Raw genomic sequence first — 22,572 nt, 5'->3', positions numbered from 1 at the left:
GCTAGCGTCTAAACATGCTTTTCACCGTCTCTGCCAAAGCCAGTTCTTTTGGTGGTTTTCCTATCATCGGGTCGACAAAAACGTTACTGCTTCTGGCTTCGGTCAAAACACTCAAATTAACTCAATTATATGCAAGAATAGTGAGCTCATGGCTGGGTCTCAGTATACCCAGACCACGAGGTCACTCCTAAGAACAGGGCTACTACTAATTATGGTGCGTATTCATAGGTTCGGAAATAAAAAATCAGTCCCATAGGTTCCAAAATAAAAAAGCAGTCGCATAAGTTCCAAATCTTTTCAATTGGTCAAAAGACTAAATTAGCCGAGTCTCGGTTTAACGTCGCCGGTGGGCGCGCTATGCGCGCGTCGCCGCTTCGCGGCGATAACCGGCTCTAAATTTCGTATAGAGTCCTACCCTTTGGTGGCAAGCTCGCAACACGTTGGCGCGGCTGCGGCGGTCACTATTCTGCAGCTTGAGTTTATGCTGGTTAAACAGTAAACAATCGATCCATAAATTCGTTGGCTCAAATTTCAACCAATCAGAATTCAAGAAGATAAATTTTTGAATTTTTGCAACAGATTTTTTTATTTTGGAACCTATGAATAATGGAACCTATGGGAATTCACCCTAATTCTATTACTATTGTTTTTGTTTAGTAGATAAAAATCATCATCTCCATCGAAGATGGATCAACCCTTCCCCTCAACTCCTAGCTTCTCATTATCTGAAAATGAATCTGGATGTTAATTAATTTCAATTCAGGACATAACCAGTAAGCTAAAAGTTTGTATAAAACAGTTTGAGTTCTCCGCCCGAGACCCCTCCGGATTCTGGAATCCGGGGAAATAACACTCTTATTTCCTTCCGGAAGGCTGGACACGCTGTTCCAACACCCTTCCCCGTTCGCGTGAATTGCTCTGTAACGATTGTAGCGACACAATCGTTACAACTCGGAGCGGTTTCTGACAATTTCCAGTTATCTGTCGTTATTTCTATCGTAGTCGTTTCTACTGCAACTATTGTTGTTGTGTTTTTCTCGTTTTTCTCCAAAATGGCCGTTTCAATCATTTCTCAGTCACAATTCGAATTCTTGAAAATTAAAATTTTCAGAATTTTCCTACCTTCACGATTCGTCTAATCACTCAAATAACGTCGCTAATCTGCTAAAATCGTTAATCCTCCAGGTCAGCGGCCACGAATTCGAAACTGCATTTTCGTCCATTCTGGTCGAATGTCACAACGTCGGAGGTCGTAATGTTCCTTGAACTCGGCGAGATCTTGGCGGACTCGCTGCAAACAACGGGATAATAACAATACGCTAACATAATTTCGTTTTCCGACCTATAAGTTAATAAATAAGTCATACTACAGTAAAAATTTCCCAGCGTATTCTTTCAAAGTTGTTGCATCTTTTTCAGCGCACAGTGATGTATAACAGAGTGAAAAACTCTGAAAAGGACAATCTGGTGAGACAGTTCCAAGGTGTCACTCAAGTGGATCCAAAGGAAGCCAGAGAGATTCTCAGGAAAAACAACTGGAAATTAGACGAAGCTATGGACAATTTTTATACTCTTCAGATTCACAGGAGAGCCCCAGCTGCCAGTGGTTATCAGAGGGTGAGCATATAAAGAGCATTGTTTCTGAATAAGTGATTCTGAATGAACGTTTTCTTAATAGATGTCTGCTACATATTTCTATGCACTGTGTAAGGTTCGGGATCAGAAAAACTTTGCATGCTACTGTGGTTAAATGTATTGGATAAGCAGTTAATTGCCAAGGTAGTGCGGTCTGTATTTAGACAACCACGTATTCCTACTCTTCAGTAAGCAGACAAATACTGTAGTAACCAATCAGAATCGAGACAAGGAAAAACTAAGAAATCTATCTATTAGATATTTAAATGCGGGCTTCACTATCTCGCCATGTTTCAGCCTTTTCAACTTTTTTTGCATGTTTAAGATTTTTTTTTACGTTTAAGCAATATCGTATATTGCATTGGTTAATATTTTTTTCGAGTTTGAATTCAGTGTTTATTTCACCAAGTTTGAAATTAGCAACCCAATATTGGAATGCTGTCAGGGCTTCCCCAGGTGTTGCGATTTTGGCCTCGATATATTAATAACCAAATCCTTTTAGTACACCATTACGAGGCCAAACTGTGCATTGTTAGCGGATTTCTCAACAAGGACGCTCCCTTTGTTCTTCTTTTGTTCTTTATTTTCCTTCGATCGTTCCGACAAAATTTTTACCTGTTTAAAGACTTGTCTCTGGAATCCAGGAACATACAGACACAAAATTGTGCGCCTATCCAGTGCACAGTATGGCCTTGTAATGACGAAATACGGCAGTTTTTGAGATTTTTCAATAATCTCTAGAAACCTTAAATTTAGAAAATTTTACTAAATTTGAATTTCTCATCACTGTAGTTGGGTGTTGCCAGGGTACTCTGAGGGGCTGCGAATCTTGCCTCCAAATCTCAGTTCTCAAATCCTTGTAGTTCTTCAAAAAACTTAGATTTGAAAAAATTCAAAAATTTTGAAAAATCAATCATGATTTGGTAAATGTGAGGGTAATCACAGGGGTTGCTAATCTTGCCTCTGAATATGACTTCTCAAATCCTTGTAGTTTTCGAGATATGACGTATTTTATGTTTTCTCAGAAAACTTACGTTTTTTGAAAATTTAATATAAATAACTTTAAAAAGGTTTGACATTTTCAATCTTGTAGTTGGGTACTGTTAGGGTACTCTCAAGATTTCATGTTGCAAAATGCTCAAATGCTTTTAGTTTCCGAGATGTGACGTTTGTAATGTCTTTTTTTTAAATGTTCAAAGTACTTAGATATAAAAATTTAAAATTCGCATCTCTATATTGATGTTTTGTCAGGGCACTTCTTGGGGTTGCGAGTTTTTCCTGTATCTATGAGTGCTTAAATCCTGTTAGTTTTCGAGATATGACGTTTTTTGTGTTTTTTTTTTCTAAAAAGTTTTCAGAAAACTTAAATTTAATTTTTTTTCTTCAAAGTTTGGAATTCCTAATCTGATGTTTGGGGCTGTCAGAGTACTCTCAGGGGTTGAAACTTTTGCCTCCAAATGTGAGTGCTCAAATTTTTGTAGTTCTGGAGATATGTCACTTTAAAAAAAATTAGAGAATTTAAACTTGAAGTTCTTCAAAGTTTGAAGTTCCCAACCCTGTTGTTGGGTACTGTGAGTACTCTCAGAAGTTGCAATTCTTGGGTCCAAATGCGACTGCTCCATTGCTTTTAGTTTCAGAGAATTGGCGTTTTTCTGTCATTTCAAAGTTTTCAACGAATTTAGATATTAAAAAAATTCACAAAATTGCATGGTTTTTCAAATTTTGAATTAAAAAAACTTGAATAGCTTTACAAAATTTGAAATTACCAATACTGTATTTGGGTGCTGTCAGAGTATATTCAAAGGATGCAAATATTATTTCTAATATCTGCGGTTTTGAGAGTTGTCATAAATTTGAAGCACCGAAGGTGCGTTACACGCTAGTAATAATTATTTATTTCGAAAGTTTGCTTTCTCATCTCAGTTTTGATTGGTTTATACAGTATTTGTCTGCCTACTGACGAGTAGGAATACGCGGTTGTCTAAATACTGCTACGTTATTATTGCCAAGTTACAAAGTAATTATTGGATTTGGTGAGTCTGCTCTTATTAGTGGCTTCAGGTATTCTCCAAATTTCGTTTTTGTTCTTATAGCAGTTGAGGAAATTCTGGTGTCAATTTTTAGCAAAGGATTCCATTTTATTTGTAGCTAATTTTCGAACAATTGATTGCTTATAGTAAAAATAACTCATTGCAAAAACAAAGTTTTCAATTGTGAAAATCAAATTCAGGGACAATGCAAATAAGGGAAGATCGTAAAAGAGCAAGATAGTAAGAATGAACGATGGTGATGATGTCATAATTGTGATTTAAATTTTTCTTCAGGCAGACAGAAGAGCAATTGAAAATTTGTTCAGACATTACGCAAACCCAGATAGACCAGAAACAATGTTTGCCGAGGAAATTATACGTTTTTGCGGTGACCTCAAATTGGACCCTACTTCCCTACCAGTTTTAGTTTTGGCCTGGAAATTCAAGGCCAAGCGCCAGTGTGTCTTCACAAAGCAAGAATTTGTTGAGGGAATGTATGAACTTGGAAGTGATAGTATAGAAAAGCTTAGATCCACTATTCCCCAGATGATGAACGAAGTTAAAAACACCAACAGCGTTGGCTTCAAGTGAGTAGAGTTTAGGCATTGCTTCTTTTAGTGAAAACTCGAGAATTGGAATTGAATTTCTATTTGGTTGTATGTTTCATTCAATGAATTGTAGATGATTCGATGAAAAAAAGTGTTATCTGTTTGTTGATTGGCGCTTTCAGGTCATGTTCCATGCTCGTGTCCATTTCTTCGATAATCAATTTAGCAAATAGTTAGCAACTTTTCAATTTTATTGCCAAATTCATTTTGTAAAACTTTTTTCGAAATGTTGTGGCTGAGTCATTGTGCTGAGCCTGAATAAAAAACGCAAACTCAGTTGATCAATTTGTAAGCAATGATGAGAATGGATACATTTGAAATTGTCCGACAAATTATGAAACTACATACAATTTAAAATTTATAGAAAATTTGTAATCGGCTTCGATATGCAAAATTGTTATTCCTCATGAAAAGTTCTGCTGTCAAAAATGTTTCTTCGTTTGTTTCGCTCATAGAAAGAGATAAGTTTCTTTTTGTGAAATTTGAGCTTAATGTTTTTTTTTAATTGCAAGAGATTTATAAGTAAACGTGAGATTTAAAAGAAAACGAAATTCGAAAAAAAGAGATTTGAAAGTTTTTAGAGCCAACTGCATTGCATGCACACAAAACTCATTTTTCGGAATCGCTTGAGCCCAAACTCCCGTATAATTGTGTAAGCATATATCGTATGAGAGTTTTTTCATATAGCTTGTCTTAAATCACTCAATTTGTACAAATCACTGATCGCAAGTGACGAAGCTTTTGTGTGTGTAAGTCTGCTTCGTATTCTGTGTGTAGAAGCTTTTCTGGGAACAATGGACTTGAAAAGATAGGAAAATAAATTTTGCAAGTTGGGATTGAATTTTGGGTCGGCTTTAGGCAGCTATACCGCTACACATTCGGCTATGCAAAAGACGAAGGAAAGAAGAATTTGGATATCGACACAGCTGCCGCCTACTGGACTCTTCTTCTCGAAAACAAATTCATTTTTCTCAACCTCTGGAAAGAGTTTTTATCTGGTGCAGGTTAGTTATATTCTGAATAAGGTTGCGCTAATTTTGATTTACACGAAGGAAAATTACCATGTTGAAAAATCTCAAACTGGGCTGATTTCGTCTAAAGGGTAGTCATATTAAATAATTAAATCAAAATTTATATCAGCCTCAATTAAACTTCAACATTGTTATTGCAACTGGGCACCACATAATTTTTGATGAACTTGTTTAAAGCATGATCAAATTAGGAAGGGAACTTTTTTCTTCTGAAAGCCAGTTTTTTGGTATCAGATAACACATTGGCTTAGAGGTTGTGTTTAAACTCGTAATCGGCGTAAAGTATTATTACGAACCTTCTTTTTTCCGTACCTAACTTGCAAATAAAAGTGCTCATTAAAAGTGTTCACTTATTTGGAAATTTCCTTGTAGCATTGAAAATTCCATAGCATCTGTTCTCTTCTTTACTTGTGGCTATTGTTTGATGCCTGTTAAGCGTCCGCGGCTGAGTGGTTGGCGTGTGAGACATAGTCTCTAGGTCGCTGGTTTCGAACCCTAGATGTAGCCGAGTTTTTACTTATTCGAGGCGTATTACTAATTTTTCTTATTGCCTTTAGATCTGATTTTCGTCGTGTTCTACTATCGCAAAAACTTGATGACAAAATTTACAAAATGCCTGCAGGGTTATCAAAGAGCTTTTCAAGCTCATCGAGAGTGGTAACCTTGAAAAAAGTTATAGAAGAAGGTATTAAGTATAATAGGGCGAAACATTTTTAAAGCAGCAAATTGTAAATATCCTAATTGCCTAAGATATAAACAAATATAGATTTTTGAAACCATTTCAGGTAGTCCTTATCGTCAACTATTTTCATGACCAAATTTAACCTTCATTTGCGAGCTAAAATTATAGAAAAGCCTGAGTCTATTTGTTATTGACCTGGCAGCTGTATTTGTTCTCTATTTTTTCCCGATAAAAGTAAGCCTTCAGTAGGTGCTCGGGTAGAACGGCGGAGGTTGAAAAGTTATGATAAGTCAAGCAAAAAAAGAATTGAAACAAAGCTGTCAACAGCAAAAAACGTTAAGTTAATAAATAAAAAGTTCTAGCCGAGCTCGATTTATTTATATCAAAACAACATCAAGCTTAAGACCTGGAATGTGAAGTTTTTTTCGTGACTCCACGCTAACTCAGGTAATCATCATGAAATTAATCACACATAAATAATCCACGTAATTCCCATTTTTACCAATTTTTCTGCGCCAAAGGCAAAATTGGCAAAAATGCAGGCCAAAAAAGCGCCCCCCTCCTCAAAATTAGTATATATTGGCGCCAAAGGTGCCTTTACAATAAATTTAGGGCCCGTCACCAAAAATGGATATCTCAAAATAGCACAAGGGTAGGACCCTTTGTGTCCGCAGGGTTCGAATTCTTGAGAGGGGGGATTCATTTTTCTCAACCTCTGGAAAGAGTTTTTATCTGGTGCACGTTAGTTATTTTCTGAATAAGATTGCGCTAATTTTAATTTACACGAAGGAAAGCTACCATGTTGAAAATTCTCGAACTGGGATGATTTCGTCTAAAGGGTAGTCATATTAAATAATTAAATCAAAATTTATATCAGCCTCAATTAAACTTCAACATTGTTATTGCAACTGGGCACCACATAATTTTTGATGAACTTGTTTAAAGCATGATCAAATTAGGAAGGGAACTTTTTTCTTCTGAAAGCCAGTTTTTTGGTATCAGATAACACATTGGCTTAGAGGTTGTGTTTAAACTCGTAATCGGCGTAAAGTATTATTACGAACCTTCTTTTTTCCGTACCTAACTTGCAAATAAAAGTGCTCATTAAAAGTGTTCACTTATTTGGAAATTTCCTTGTAGCATTGAAAATTCCATAGCATCTGTTCTCTTCTTTACTTGTGGCTATTGTTTGATGCCTGTTAAGCGTCCGCGGCTGAGTGGTTGGCGTGTGAGACATAGTCTCTAGGTCGCTGGTTTCGAACCCTAGATGTAGCCGAGTTTTTACTTATTCGAGGCGTATTACTAATTTTTCTTATTGCCTTTAGATCTGATTTTCGTCGTGTTCTACTATCGCAAAAACTTGTTGACAAAACTTACAAATTGCCTGCAGGGTTATTAAAGAGCTTTTCAGCTCATCGAGAGTGGTAACCTTGAAAAAAGTTTTAGAAGAAAGTATTAAGTATAATAGGGCGAAACATTTTTAAAGCAGCAAATTCTAAATATCCTATTTGCCTAAGATATAAACAAATATAGATTTTTGAAACCATTTCAGGTAGTCCTTATCGTCAACTATTTTCATGACCAAACTTAACCTTCATTTGCGTGCTAAATTTATAGAAAAGCCTGAGTCTATTTGTTATTGACCTGGCAGCTGTATTTGTTCTCTATTTTTTCCCGATAAAAGTAAGCCTTCAGTAGGTGCTCGGGTAGAACGGCGGAGGTTGAAAAGTTATGATAAGTCAAGCAAAAAAAGAATTGAAACAAAGCTGTCAACAGCAAAAAACGTTAAGTTAATAAATAAAAAGTTCTAGCCGAGCTCGATTTATTTATATCAAAACAACATCAAGCTTAAGACCTGGAATGTGAAGTTTTTTTCGTGACTCCACGCTAACTCAGGTAATCATCATGAAATTAATCACACATAAATAATCCACGTAATTCCCATTTTTACCAATTTTTCTGCGCCAAAGGCAAAATTGGCAAAAAAGCAGGCCAAAAAAGCGCCCCCCTCCTCAAAATTAGTATATATTGGCGCCAAAGGTGCCTTTACAATAAATTTAGGGCCCGTCACCAAAAATGGATATCTCAAAATAGCACAAGGGTAGGACCCTTTGTGTCCGCAGGGTTCGAATTCTTGAGAGGGGGGATTCATTTTTCTCAACCTCTGGAAAGAGTTTTTATCTGGTGCACGTTAGTTATTTTCTGAATAAGGTTGCGCTAATTTTAATTTACACGAAGGAAAGCTACCATGTTGAAAATTCTCAAACTGGGATGATTTCGTCTAAAGGGTAGTCATATTAAATAATTAAATCAAAATTTATATCAGCCTCAATTAAACTTCAACATTGTTATTGCAACTGGGCACCACATAATTTTTGATGAACTTTCTTAAAGCATGATCAAATTAGGAAGGGAACTTTTTTCTTCTGAAAGCCAGTTTTTTGGTATCAGATAACACATTGGCTTAGAGGTTGTGTTTAAACTCGTAATCGGCGTAAAGTATTATTACGAACCTTCTTTTTTCCGTACCTAACTTGCAAATAAAAGTGCTCATTAAAAGTGTTCACTTATTTGGAAATTTCCTTGTAGCATTGAAAATTCCATAGCATCTGTTCTCTTCTTTACTTGTGGCTATTGTTTGATGCCTGTTAAGCGTCCGCGGCTGAGTGGTTGGCGTGTGAGACATAGTCTCTAGGTCGCTGGTTTCGAACCCTAGATGTAGCCGAGTTTTTACTTATTCGAGGCGTATTACTAATTTTTCTTATTGCCTTTAGATCTGATTTTCGTCGTGTTCTACTATCGCAAAAACTTGTTGACAAAACTTACAAATTGCCTGCAGGGTTATTAAAGAGCTTTTCAGCTCATCGAGAGTGGTAACCTTGAAAAAAGTTTTAGAAGAAAGTATTAAGTATAATAGGGCGAAACATTTTTAAAGCAGCAAATTCTAAATATCCTATTTGCCTAAGATATAAACAAATATAGATTTTTGAAACCATTTCAGGTAGTCCTTATCGTCAACTATTTTCATGACCAAACTTAACCTTCATTTGCGTGCTAAAATTATAGAAAAGCCTGAGTCTATTTGTTATTGACCTGGCAGCTGTATTTGTTCTCTATTTTTTCCCGATAAAAGTAAGCCTTCAGTAGGTGCTCGGGTAGAACGGCGGAGGTTGAAAAGTTATGATAAGTCAAGCAAAAAAAGAATTGAAACAAAGCTGTCAACAGCAAAAAACGTTAAGTTAATAAATAAAAAGTTCTAGCCGAGCTCGATTTATTTATATCAAAACAACATCAAGCTTAAGACCTGGAATGTGAAGTTTTTTTCGTGACTCCACGCTAACTCAGGTAATCATCATGAAATTAATCACACATAAATAATCCACGTAATTCCCATTTTTACCAATTTTTCTGCGCCAAAGGCAAAATTGGCAAAAAAGCAGGCCAAAAAAGCGCCCCCCTCCTCAAAATTAGTATATATTGGCGCCAAAGGTGCCTTTACAATAAATTTAGGGCCCGTCACCAAAAATGGATATCTCAAAATAGCACAAGGGTAGGACCCTTTGTGTCCGCAGGGTTCGAATTCTTGAGAGGGGGGATTCATTTTTCTCAACCTCTGGAAAGAGTTTTTATCTGGTGCACGTTAGTTATTTTCTGAATAAGGTTGCGCTAATTTTAATTTACACGAAGGAAAGCTACCATGTTGAAAATTCTCAAACTGGGATGATTTCGTCTAAAGGGTAGTCATATTAAATAATTAAATCAAAATTTATATCAGCCTCAATTAAACTTCAACATTGTTATTGCAACTGGGCACCACATAATTTTTGATGAACTTGCTTAAAGCATGATCAAATTAGGAAGGGAACTTTTTTCTTCTGAAAGCCAGTTTTTTGGTATCAGATAACACATTGGCTTAGAGGTTGTGTTTAAACTCGTAATCGGCGTAAAGTATTATTACGAACCTTCTTTTTTCCGTACCTAACTTGCAAATAAAAGTGCTCATTAAAAGTGTTCACTTATTTGGAAATTTCCTTGTAGCATTGAAAATTCCATAGCATCTGTTCTCTTCTTTACTTGTGGCTATTGTTTGATGCCTGTTAAGCGTCCGCGGCTGAGTGGTTGGCGTGTGAGACATAGTCTCTAGGTCGCTGGTTTCGAACCCTAGATGTAGCCGAGTTTTTACTTATTCGAGGCGTATTACTAATTTTTCTTATTGCCTTTAGATCTGATTTTCGTCGTGTTCTACTATCGCAAAAACTTGTTGACAAAACTTACAAATTGCCTGCAGGGTTATTAAAGAGCTTTTCAGCTCATCGAGAGTGGTAACCTTGAAAAAAGTTTTAGAAGAAAGTATTAAGTATAATAGGGCGAAACATTTTTAAAGCAGCAAATTCTAAATATCCTATTTGCCTAAGATATAAACAAATATAGATTTTTGAAACCATTTCAGGTAGTCCTTATCGTCAACTATTTTCATGACCAAACTTAACCTTCATTTGCGTGCTAAAATTATAGAAAAGCCTGAGTCTATTTGTTATTGACCTGGCAGCTGTATTTGTTCTCTATTTTTTCCCGTTAAAAGTAAGCCTTCAATAGGTGCTCGGGTAGAACGGCGGAGGTTGAAAAGTTCTGATAAGTCAAGCAAAAAAAAGAACTGAAACAAAGCTGACAACAGCAAAAAACGTTAAGTTAATAAATAAAAAGTTCTAGCCGAGCTCGATTTATTTATATCAAAACAACATCAAGTTTAAGACCGGGAATGTGAAAGAATGTGAAATTTTTTCGTGACTCCACGCTAACTCAGGTAATCATCGTGAAAATAATCACTCATAAATAATCCACGTAATTCCCATTTTGACCAATTTTGGCAAAAAAAACAGGCCAAAAACGCGCCCCCCTCAAAATTAGTATATATTGGCGCCTAAGGCGCCTTTACAATAAATTTAGGGCCCGTCACCAAAAATGGATATATCAAAATATCACAAGAGGAGGACCCTTTGTGTCGGCAGGGTTCGAATTCCTGAGAGGGGGGGACCGCCCAATCACTCCCGCCCCATCCCTCTGGGGAACTAGTTTCAAGTGTTTGAGTTTTGTCCAATTTCCAGTGAGAAAAGCAATCGAGTAACCTTCGTTATATGAAAAAAAGGAAAATTTTTTGAAAGCTTGAATTAGCGCTTTCTTGTTCATTAAATTTTTCTAGAAAAAATTTAATTATTTTGCAAAAAATTACAAAATCTTTTATGGTAGGTTTTTGCTTTTTCACTTTTCGAAGAGAACTGTTGTCGATTATGTCTAATTTGCTTACTTTCTACCCGTACCACTCGCAAAAAAAACGAAACTAATTTGAAGAAAAGAAGTTTTTTTTTTGAGTTTTTCTATGATTGTGGTCGGAGTTTTCTGTGCTACTTGCACAGCAAGCGGGTGTTTTTGAGTTGATTTCTTTAGATATGCGAGAAGAATGTGGTTTGTTTGGAGCTTAAATTGTGTGTTCAGCTTTTTTTTTTTTTTTAGTTTTCGTTGAAAAACTGAATTATCGTTTGCAATGCAAAATTTCAAGTTTTTATAGATATTTGCAAACAACAGTTTATTTTTTGCAACACTTGGTATGTTTTTGAAAGCGCTTTAATTTAAACAAAGAGTACCAGAACGAATGAATTAGAATTTTAACGCCAGCAGTTTTTTCATGCATTTTACTTGAATGACGCTTTAAGTTGAAGCCAAGTATCATATTGTGCTATTCAAAGCGAAATTCAAGACCAACATCCATGAAATAAACTAGAGCAAAGACAAGCTTTTGGGACCTTGTCATTAGAAAGTTTGTTTCGTAGTTCGGAGTGCACTTATTTATCCTGTGGTGCTAACTGTGCTTTTTACACTTTATATCCAAACAAGCAGAAAAGTGTTGGTTTTTAATGTTTTGAACCAGTTTTCTTGTTTTTCTCAGATGAAATTTTTTCAAACGTTTCGAGGTTGCTTCCTTTAAAATTTTTTGTGAATATGGTGATACTTTTCTCTATTTAATCTGCAAGAGACGTGAAAGTGCATTTTAATTTGTCTTTTTGCAATCGTTGTTTCAATATTAGCTTGTTTTTTTAGATGGCAGGAAGCGCAACACGATTCCGGAAGATACGTGGAATGTGACTTTAGACTTTGTGAACCAGATCGGAAGTTTCGAGGAATACGACACGGAAGGTGCGTGGCCTACCCTTTTGGACGAGTTCGTAGAGTACGCCAGATGGAAGCAAGAAGAAGCACAGAAGGAATCGACAGCAAATTCAGCTACAGCAGAAGAAAAAATGCAATTAGACTGAAATGAAAGTCTCAGTAGCTTTTCAAAACTGTTCCGATCCCCTTTTCGAACTCTCTTTTTGAATCTTCTCATCTGGTTTTATCTGGTGTACACTAACGAAACGAAGCCGTCCAAGGTTGAGATGCTGATATCTAGATTTACTATGAATTTAATTTTTAAAAACCGAATCGCGCTTCCATTTCTTCAATAATCGATACAATAATCAATACAATAGAATCGGCTTTTCTTATGAAAAAAGCTTTGATTAAGTTGAAACGACTTTAAGTATCGTCACAAAAGCATCAAGTTTATTGCAATAGGTGCATTAATACCCGCAGAAAGCACAGTTTGATTTAATTGGCTTTTTTATTGGTTGCAATAGTTCGGATGTGCTCGAGTTAATTTTTATTGCGATATGACTTGATTTCTTAGGTTTAATTCCAATTCATTTGCTAGAATGAAGGAGAAATCTACCGAACTTCAAAAATGTAAAAGTCATGAAAAAGGTCGGCTTCTAGTTTTGAAATTGGATTTTATTTTTTTAGGGTTGCGATAAGTAAGGGTGTTGCAACCGTGTACAAGACTTTTTCCCGTTAACAACTTTATTCTCAAAGTTGATGAAATGGTTTTTCTATTATATACAATTTCGTCGTATTTCAAACAAATTTTTAGGCTTGAGAGTAGCAAGCGTTATGAAATTGGATGGTAGACTTTTTTTCGGGTTAACAACTAGTTAACAAAATCAGTTGAATCATTTATGGGTTGGTACTAGCTGGATGGGTACTAAGCTACTATTAACTACTTGTGATGTGTGTTAGTACAGTTTAGTTTAAGTTGGACATGGAACTTAGTTTTTTACAAAATGAGTTTTTTCTTCGGCGCAACTGGTGCCTGCACATAGATTGCAGGCCTTGTTTTCGCTTCGTAAAATTGTTCAATTTTCAATTTGAATTTCAGATGTCTTGCTTGGCATGTTAACCTAGATGGCCTGTTCGATAAAAGCATGTATTATGAAAATGTTTGGATTGGGTTTTTTTATTTTTTTGAACGTTATGGAAAATAAATAATTTTTCCATAAAACCTTTGAATCGATTTTCAAAAAAGAAGCCACCCACAGCACAAGAAGCCACCCACAGCTTCTGCACAAGAAGGCACCCAAAGATTTTTTCTACACAAAAGTTATTGTTCAAGAAACTTTTTGACCGATTTTTTAATTTTTTCATCTCGAAAACTGAATTCCCAAACCTGAGGTTGTGGGTCCTTCTATGAATTTTACTGAAAACACCCACCCGTATCTGGGATGTTCGGTTTAATTCAAAGAAGGTGTTGTGAGAAGTCCCTCTGCATACGCAACTACATTTTTTTTGACACACTGAAATGTCAAAGTTTTTTTTCCGTTGTTTTGAAATTTTTTGACCTTTCTCAAGAACTACTCCGCCAAACGGGTTTTTGGGTTCAATCGAATTTACATGTTCGGAGAAGCTCTTCGGCATAAGCGGCTAAAGTTTTTGAATGTGGACCGCTTTTTAAAGTTCTTAGCATATTCTGATTAAAATAAGTTCGATCAAAGAAAGCGGTTGCGCGTTTTTTTTCCTGAACAAGCAACTACTTTTTTTATTTTTTTTTCGTGAAAGAAATGTTAATGTCTATCAGAAAATTTAGGATCTCCTGCTCAGCATTTTTACCTAGATACCCTGTTCGATAAAAGCAGGTATTATGAAAATGTTTGGATTGGGTTTTTTTTGAACGCTATGGAAAATAAATATTTTTTCGATAAAGCCTTTGAACCGATTTTCAAAAAAAGGTATCCCTAAAGAGACTGCCTACAGCTTTTTGTACCGGTTTATTCTTTGATCTTTTTTTTTACCCTTTTGTCTACAGCCTTCAAAAAATCTGGTATTTGTTTCAGTAAATAGAGCGGTGATGGAAAGCGGAAAGCCCATTCATTAGCGGCTACGCCTAAACTTTTGTACAAATAAGTTTTTGGACGTGTGAATAGAGAAATTTTTGATTTTTTTGAACTTTTATGAACTTTTTCGAATTTTCTCGAAAACTAACCTCCGAAACCTGAAGTTGGCGGTTCATTGGAGATAATGGGTAGAGTGAAGCTTTCCTGCATTAGAGTTTTTATTAAAATATATTACACAGAAAGTTATCATCCTCGGAAAGTTCAATTTTTTGAGTGTTTTTAAAGATGATTTTTTATGAATTTTTCCGCAAAAACCCTACTTTATCTGAAATGTTGGGTTCAATCCAGAGAACGGGTTGTGAAAAGCTCCTTTGCTTACGCGACTACGTAATTGACAAAAATTTATGTCCCTCGGAGAAGTCAAAAATTTGGATTTTCTGCCCGTTTCTTGAAACTTTTCACGAGAACCACACTGCCAAACCTGGATTTTTGGGCTCAAGCGAACGTACAGGTTGTAGATCTTTTCTGCACAAGAAGCCACCCACAGATTCTTTCTTCACAAAAATTATTGTTCAAGAAGCTTTTTGACCGATTTTTTAAGTTTTTCATCTCGAAAACTGACTTCCCAAACCTGAGGTTGTGGGTCCAATGGAGATAACGGATAAGGTGAGGCTTCCTTGCATCAGGGCCTCCTCACAGTTTTTTATACACTAAAATTATCGTCTTCAGGAAAGTTAATTTTATAATGTTTGAGCTTTTATGAGTTTTACTGAAAACACCCTCCCGTATCTGGGCTGTTCGGTTTAATTCAGAGAAGGTGTTGTGAGAAGTCCCTTTGCATACGCAACTACATTTTTTTGACACACTGAAATGTCAAAGTTTTGCTTTTTTTTACCGTTGTTTTGAAATTTTTTGACCTTTCTCAAGAACTACTCCGCCAAACGGATTTTTGGGTTCAATCGAATTTACATGTTCGGCGAAGCTCTTCTGCATAAGGGGCTAAAGTTTTTGAATTTGGACCTTTTTTTAAAGTTTTTAGCATTTTCTGATAAGCTACCTAACAAATCTGAAATGAAAAGTTCGATCAAAGAAAGTGGTTGCGCGTTTTTTTTCCTGAATAGGCGACTACTTTTTTTTTCATGAAAGAAATGTTAATGTCTTTCGGAAAATACAAAATTTTCACTCTTCCGAGTTGCTTATCTACAAAAGTCCCATTTTTGAAATTGCGCATTTCGTACTGCATCAGTATATAAATTTCAGACAAATATAGCTGGTGCCTGTCCCTAGGTGTCTTCCATCGAGTTCTATGATAATTTTGTTTCATCTGTTTCTTTTTCAAACTACATTTTACTTTGTTTTTCATTTTAATGATTTTGTAGTAAGGAAAGTGGCGCCTATGTGTTGACTTCTGTGTTGCCTGCATGTTAAATAGCTGCACGCTAAGATTTGCAAATAATTTAAGTCGGTGCTGAAAAATTTCGATAGATTTCTGGTGCCGAGGTCGGTCGGCTGTAATTCTGTCGCTTTGATAACGTGATATAATGCTATAAGCTCAAATGAAAATGATATAGTCTCAAGAGTTTAATTCAAACTGAAACTTTGTTTTCATTCATGAACTACGGTTCCGTGAAACAACTCTATAACCGTATCTTGGTACGCAGAGCTCAACGACTAACTAAAGTCTAACCAGCGATCAACACTGCATGACCTTGACAATAACTTAATAACAATATATATAATTATAGATACCGATATGCGTTCCAAGGTTAGAATAACTAAGTTTTATATAGTATGCATATAAAAATTAAAAAACTATGAAATTTAATACTCAGTTTAATTAGTTTTCAACGGCTTTGATTTTTCCTTAAGTCTTTGTAATATCCAGTGCCTCGCTTCCAAACTTCCGACAAAAGAGATGTTTTTCGAGCAATCCCAATTTCGTTTCTACCGGCTTGTTGGCATCCGCTTTGAACGTTGCTAGTTTGAATCTGTATGCCTCTAGCGCTGCTTTGTTAAGATCTGTTATATCTTGATCTGTCGTAATTAATTTGATAGAATGTTTAACAGGATTTCCGAAACGAATTGGGCCTTTGTTTTTCGTCTGTCTTCCGCTGCGTCTAACCGGTACTTCAGTCTCACCCGATTCATCTGAAAAACCTGGAGGCGCATTGCTTCCTTCGTCGCCGCTCGTGTCTGCATTTTTTAGAATTGTTTCTGCCTCTTTTTGAACTCCCCTAGTCAAAACCTGATCTGCTAAGAGATTCCAGTCTTCTGTAGCTAGGTCACGGCTTTGGAACGTCTCCAATATCTTTTCTGCTGAACTATTTTGGGTGATTTCCTTACTTTTATCCCTCATTTCCTTTCTAGGAGTGGATGTACTTAGAGTACAGGCTTTTTCTGTAAATGACATTGTATTCATTTCTTCCTCGTCCGCCTGGTTTCTCTGGCGTGCTGTTATTGCAGCTTTCGGTTTCCTAGCCTCTTGACATGTTGATTTTTTATCCTTTTTCCCAACACCTTTTGGTTCTGAGCCCCCAGCGTTTCCCCGCACTGGACCGGCATTCTTGGGTTTAGCTCTCTTTACGCCCAAGTTAAGGCCTCCGTTCACTTCTAATTCTTTGGATGTTACATTTTGTTGACTATCTTGGTAGAATTCCACTGCATTTTCCAAGTTCGACCGTTTTTGTATATCAGGCATTTCTTCGGAGTCGCTGTTCTTTTTCCGTGACCCGCCTTCTTTTTTCTTTGATTTTGATTTTGGCTCATCTCCATGTGGGCTTTGTCTAGATTGTTCCTTTTTCGGGCTTTTATCTCTCATATCACTAGTGTTGATTTTTGTTTGAGCAATGTCACTCTTTCTATAAATTGCCCCCGCAGCTGTTTTGACTGTGTGTGGAGTTTCTAGTTGTACTTTCCCCTTCAACGGATTTGTTAACGCCTTTCCACTCTTTCTGCCTTCATCCTTTCTCAAAAGGTTAGTCGAGCTTGGTTCCACCTTCTCGGGTTTATCCTCAAGGAAGCCGTTTTCCCACGAATATAAGAGCTCCTTCCGTAATTCTGGGTCTATTGTACTCGTTTCGTCCACTTTTCTTCTAATATCGCTAGCCGACGTGTCTCTCCTGGTCGCGTTCCAACGAGCGTTCGCTTCTAATAATGTCCTCAGAGCTTTCGCCCGGTCTCTGTCTTTAGCTGACTCTAATTCTGACTTGAACATGGGACTGACTTCTCCGCTGTTTTGGCTCTTTCTTACGATTTTGACGTTATTGCGTGACTGGTCAACCCGTCTTTTCAACTGTGATGCGGTGTGGGCTGAACGCTCCAGGTGTTCCTTATCTAAACGATCAGAAATTTTTTTGAACGTGTCCCTTACTATTTTGAATTCTGTTTTTGAAAGTCGTCCAAAGTGTGCTTCAAATGGAGAGCATTTTGTCGTTTTTTGCTTACTCCACCTGAGATCCCGAATTATCGTGCTAAGAGCAAGTTTTTTTGATGTGACATTTTCATCCAATAACATAACTCCCAGTCTTCGTTTGATTGTTTGAATGGTTCGCTCAACCAGGCCACATCCCCGGTGGTCCCCTACCGGACAGAATTTTTGTTCGATATTATTTTTAGTACAGAACTTCTTCATCGTTTTGCCTTTAAATCCCGAGAACTGATCAATTCTTATTGATTCAGGTATTCCATGTGTATCAATATAAGTACGCAGAAATTTCACCGATGACTTGCCCCCAGTTGATTTTGTTATTTTTACTGAAGGAAATTTTGAGTATCTATCTATAGCTGTAAGCAGGTAGATCATCTTCCTCTTTTTATCTTCTAGGGGGCCCGCATAATCTAATTGCAGTTCCTGCCCCGGCTGCGTGAGCAGTGGGAGTGGTTTTGACGCATTTTTTGGTATGAAATATTTAACGTTCTTACCATAGTGAGTACAGCTACGACATTCCTCTGCCATATTCACAATATCTTTGTGCATATGTGGCCACCTCAGGTATCGAGATACGTCCCACATGGCTTCTTGTCCTGGGTGGCCTCGGTGAATTCGCTGCAACACTGCAGGACGCAGTTGTCCTGGAACAGCTAATCTCCTATCTACTATGATACAATCGTCAACAACGGCCATTTGATGCCAGAGTGAATTCGTATAGGGCCCCATCATTTCGAATGAATTGCGATCTTTCCGTTCTATCACTCTCCTTAATCTATCCATCCATGTATCATCCGTTGTTAATTCGGCAAGTAGGTTTCGGTCGAAAAGTTTCAACAGGTTGTGCAGGTTTTTGTCTTCTAGTTGTTCTGCTTGTCTAATTCTTCTTCTCTGGATTTCCTATCGCTATTCCGTCCTCCAACTAGACTAATCTCAGGGCTTGATATTGGGCTGTCGGCCGTAAGGTCCACTTCGGTAACTTTCACATTGTTTCTTTCTGGTATGTTCTTCTGTGGACTGGACATTACTGTTGACGCTTCTAACACCAGCAAACTCCCCGGTACTACTTTGTCTGCACGTTCTGACCCAACTAAATCCCAGAGGGAAGTTAGCCTTTTGGGCTCTGATTGTGGAGTCCCCGAAGGTGTTGGTAATGAAGTTGATTGTCCTGAATCCCTTCTCTGATTAACGATATCCATTTTTCGCCATTCAACACGTGGCATATCATCCTCTGAACTGTCTGATTCGTGTCTTCGTTGTACTGTTGTCATTCTCCGATATGTCGTTTCCGTCACTTGTTCCAGCATTAAATCTCGATTTCTTTCTCGTTCCACTATTTTCACTGTCTTTTTCGGTTTTTTCTCCATTCTACTTTTTCGTTCTAGATATTCTTGTTTTCTAGTATTGTCGACCGACTGTTTGCAATGAGAAAATTTGCTTAAAGTGTTTGGCTCACAATTTGAGAGACTTGAATTTGGACCGTTTTTGTTCCGGTCGAGCCGTGTTCGTTTTTGAACCGCACGGTTGCTATAGCAACCGTTGGATGACGTATCCTTTAATTCATCCAATGTATCTCTAAATCCAGAATGTTCTAGAATATTTACATTCTGTTTTATGTTTAACGTATCGTTTAGCCGGCTGCTTAAGTAGTCGAGTGCTTTATGGAAACATTCAATCGATGCTAGAACGAATTTTTCATCTAAGTATGTCTCTGGCCACGGTTCTCCGTTTGGCTCTCTTGACATATAGTCCACAATTCCCATGTCTTTACCTGGTATTTGTACCACTCTAAATTGGTATGGTAGTAGTCTATCTACCCACCTAGTAAGTGGGGATTGATACGTTTTGTTAGATGTATTTTCTCCTAGTGCTGATATAAGAGCTTTATGGTCTGTAGCCAGAATGAATTTTTCCCCAGTAGGTAGTGTTTAAATCTATCTACCGCCCAAACTACTGCGAGCAGTTCTAACTCGTTTGTCGAATACTTCTTGTCTTGAGCGTTAAGATAACGTGAATCGAACGCAATAGGTACATTCGTTATCTGTTTTCTGTTCTAAAGTTGCTCCTAGACCACTGTGACTTGCGTCACACTTTACCCGAGTATTTTTTTTGGGGTCATAGTAATGAGTTTGTGCGATCTTTGTCACAGCCTTTTTTATTTCTTCGAAAATCAAAGAGTGCTTTTCCCCCAATTCAAATTTTTTTACGGGCAATTTAACATTTTTCATTTTCTTTTTCTCGTTTTCTTCGCTTAACAATGGTCTGAGCTGATCGGTTAAGCTCGCAGCGTTTGGGATGAATTTAGAAAGATGGTTAATACTACCCATAAACGATCTCAATTGTTTTAGAGACTTCGGGTGTTGCAATTTTAGTATTGCCTCCGTCTTGGTGATTTTTGGTGTTATTCCTTCTGAAGTAAGTTTGTGACCTAACCAGTTCACATCTGGTTGAAAGAATGCGCATTTTTCCAACTTTAACGCTAAATTTTCATTATCCAATTTTTTTTAAAACGTCGGTTACTAGCTGTTCATGTTCGTGTTTTTCCCCCTTTGATACAATCAGAATGTCATCCAGAAAGCAGAAAGTGTTTTTTGCATGATTTAATGTTCGATCGATGGCTTTTTGAAATTCTGAAGGCATGTGTGCTAATCCATAGAACCCGAATAGAAACCTATATGTTCCTGTTGCCTGCCCACCCACTATGTTAAAGTTACACTGCTTAGATGTTTCAGCATTTAGTCTAATTTGACTATCAGTGTGTTTCAAATCCAATACCGTGAAATACAAGGTACCTGCTGTAATAACAGTTACTAATTGGCTTACGCCATCCAGTGATTCGTCCACATTCGGCATCTGATATTTGTTGTTATACAGTTGTCTATTAATGGGTTTTGCATCTAAGGCCAATTTAATGGAATCGTCCTTCTTTACGGTAATTACTATCGGAGCAATGAAACAGTCACTTGTGCATTTGTCAGGTTTTGTTATATGACCTTCTGTTAACAACTTCGATAATTCCGCTTGCACTTTTTCTTGTATATGTATAGGAATCCTCCTACCTTTTTCTTGAATAAGACACAGTGGGTATTTGAATTTTGTGTTCACCACGTGATTTTTTGATTCCCCTTTTCGATCAAATAGGGACCGGAATTTTTGGTAAAATTGATGTTTCATACCTTCCGACTGCTGGCACGTCAAACCTGGATTTTTGTGACGGTGCAGACTTCTGTGACGTCTGTATCCCCAATTTTCCTTGTAAATCTAATCCCAGAATACATCGTGCTCGGCGTTCTGTCACTAAAAACGATGCGTCTGTTACTTCCCACCCCACTGACCTTATACTAGTACATACTGCTCCTAGTATTTGAATTGGTTGCTTGTTATAATCAACAAACTGTATCGACAAGTTTAGTTCTTCAGCTGGGGTGATTTTTATTCTTGGAGCTCCCTCCATCAGTTGTTTTGCCGTTGTCCATTTCAGAAATGATACTTGACTTCCCGTATCGATCGTCATATTTATAATATGTTTGTCGGTTCTTACCAACGCTTTCAACGCTTTTGTTTGGTGGGATTTTGGATCTCTTCTAATGTCAATTTTTTGAACATCTCTTGTATCTTTTATCACATTGTTGTCTTTGGCTCCTGATATTATTTTTCCAATTTTTCCAGGCGAATCATGTAATCTAGGTTCGACCACCATGACTTCAAACTCCTCACAGGAATCAAAACTGTGAATTAAGTTGCACTCTTCATCTGAGCCAGAGTTTTCTTCCGCAATCTCGTTCACTTTATTCGATCGACACATTTTTGCAAAATGGTTTTGCTTAATACAGTTTTTACATGTTTTTACCATAGCTGGGCAATTTTTCAGATGTCCTTCTCCAATTGTTCTGCCACATCTGGTACATGGTTTTTTTCAGTTCTGGTTTTTGAGCCTTAGTTATTGTTCCATTTCTTTTTAAATTGATCTCGATTCGATCTCCTGTATTTCTGATTTTTATTTCCAACTGCCACAATTGGTTCTTGTTTTATTTTAATCTGAGGTGCAGAAAATTGTCCTCCAGTTGAGCTTCCGACTACCAATTTGTGAAACGCTTGTGTCGTTTGCTTGCTTTTTTCAAATTTAATACGTCGTTTGAGTACTTCATCTGGTGCGAAAGTTTCAAATGTCAATGTATCTTGAAGTGCAGTATTCTTCATTCGTGATATAAATAGATCGCGCACCAATTCTTCCTCTAATCCACCGAATTCGGCCGTTGCTGCTTGTGCAGTTAAAGCCGCATGAAAAGACTCCAAAGTCTCTCCGGTTTCTTCTGTCCTGGTGAATAATCTGTATCTCTCGTACCTAATGTTTTTCATCTTTTCAAATGATACTTTAGCCAATCTCACCATATCTCTGAATTCAAGTTTTGATATTTCAATATGTGGATTTTTCTGTACGATTTTCTTCTTTCCTTCTGTGCCTAACGCCAGAAACAAACGAGACGTATTTCGTTTTTGAACTTCGTTGTAAAACACATTATGTCCTACTTTGGGTCCCCTTTCCCTTCTCTCTTCGTTTTCGAGTAATTCTCTGTCTCTTCTTAGTCTATCTCTCGCCTCCCGATCCGGTACTGCCTGAGCAGTTTCGTTTTCTCCTGGAGTTTCAGGGCGGGGTATTGGCTCATCAATGACTTCTTTCGGTTCTTCTAGTAATATCTCAGGATTCACACTTTTTTTGACCGTCACTGCTAGCATAAATTGATCCAACCAAATCTTGAAATTCCACGGTGGATCTGAGCTAGCTGAGTTCCAGAACACTGGGATACCCATGTCCGTTCTGTTATCCTGTGCCATGAATCCTGCTGGCTGCGCCATGTGATAACGTGATATAATGCTATAAGCTCAAATGAAAATTATATAGTCTCAAGAGTTTAATTCAAACTGAAACTTTGTTTTCATTCATGAACTACAATTCCGTG

The 22,572-nt window shown here is 37.1% G+C and overlaps 1 protein-coding gene across 1 annotated transcript; it reads left to right on the top strand.

Annotated features, from left to right (window-relative positions):
* Positions 1-1,396: 1,396 nt before the first annotated feature.
* On the top strand, positions 1,397-12,457 carry LOC134847744 (DCN1-like protein 1). Its single transcript, XM_063864942.1, has 4 exons — positions 1,397-1,617; positions 3,960-4,252; positions 5,132-5,277; positions 12,083-12,457. The coding sequence occupies exons 1-4, from the start codon at positions 1,429-1,431 to the stop codon at positions 12,295-12,297; spliced, it is 843 nt and encodes a 280-aa protein (XP_063721012.1). The 5' UTR covers positions 1,397-1,428; the 3' UTR covers positions 12,298-12,457.
* The last annotated feature ends 10,115 nt before the right edge of the window (positions 12,458-22,572 follow it).

This window comes from Symsagittifera roscoffensis, chromosome 6, assembly GCF_963678635.1.
Source record: "Symsagittifera roscoffensis chromosome 6, txSymRosc1.1, whole genome shotgun sequence".
Taxonomy (NCBI): domain Eukaryota; kingdom Metazoa; phylum Xenacoelomorpha; order Acoela; family Convolutidae; genus Symsagittifera; species Symsagittifera roscoffensis.
The sequence above is the reverse complement of the archived record's forward strand: the minus strand, read 5'-3'. Positions and strand labels throughout refer to the sequence as shown.

Bases quoted from the DNA above. Each gene is read 5' to 3' on its own strand.
- LOC134847744 (XM_063864942.1), top strand. From the start codon at position 1,429: ATGTATAACAGAGTGAAAAACTCTGAAAAGGACAATCTGGTGAGACAG. The intron at 1,618-3,959 runs GTGAGCATATAA...ATTTTTCTTCAG, and splicing joins CTGCCAGTGGTTATCAGAGG to GCAGACAGAAGAGCAATTGA. The intron at 5,278-12,082 runs GTTAGTTATATT...TTGTTTTTTTAG, and splicing joins AGAGTTTTTATCTGGTGCAG to ATGGCAGGAAGCGCAACACG.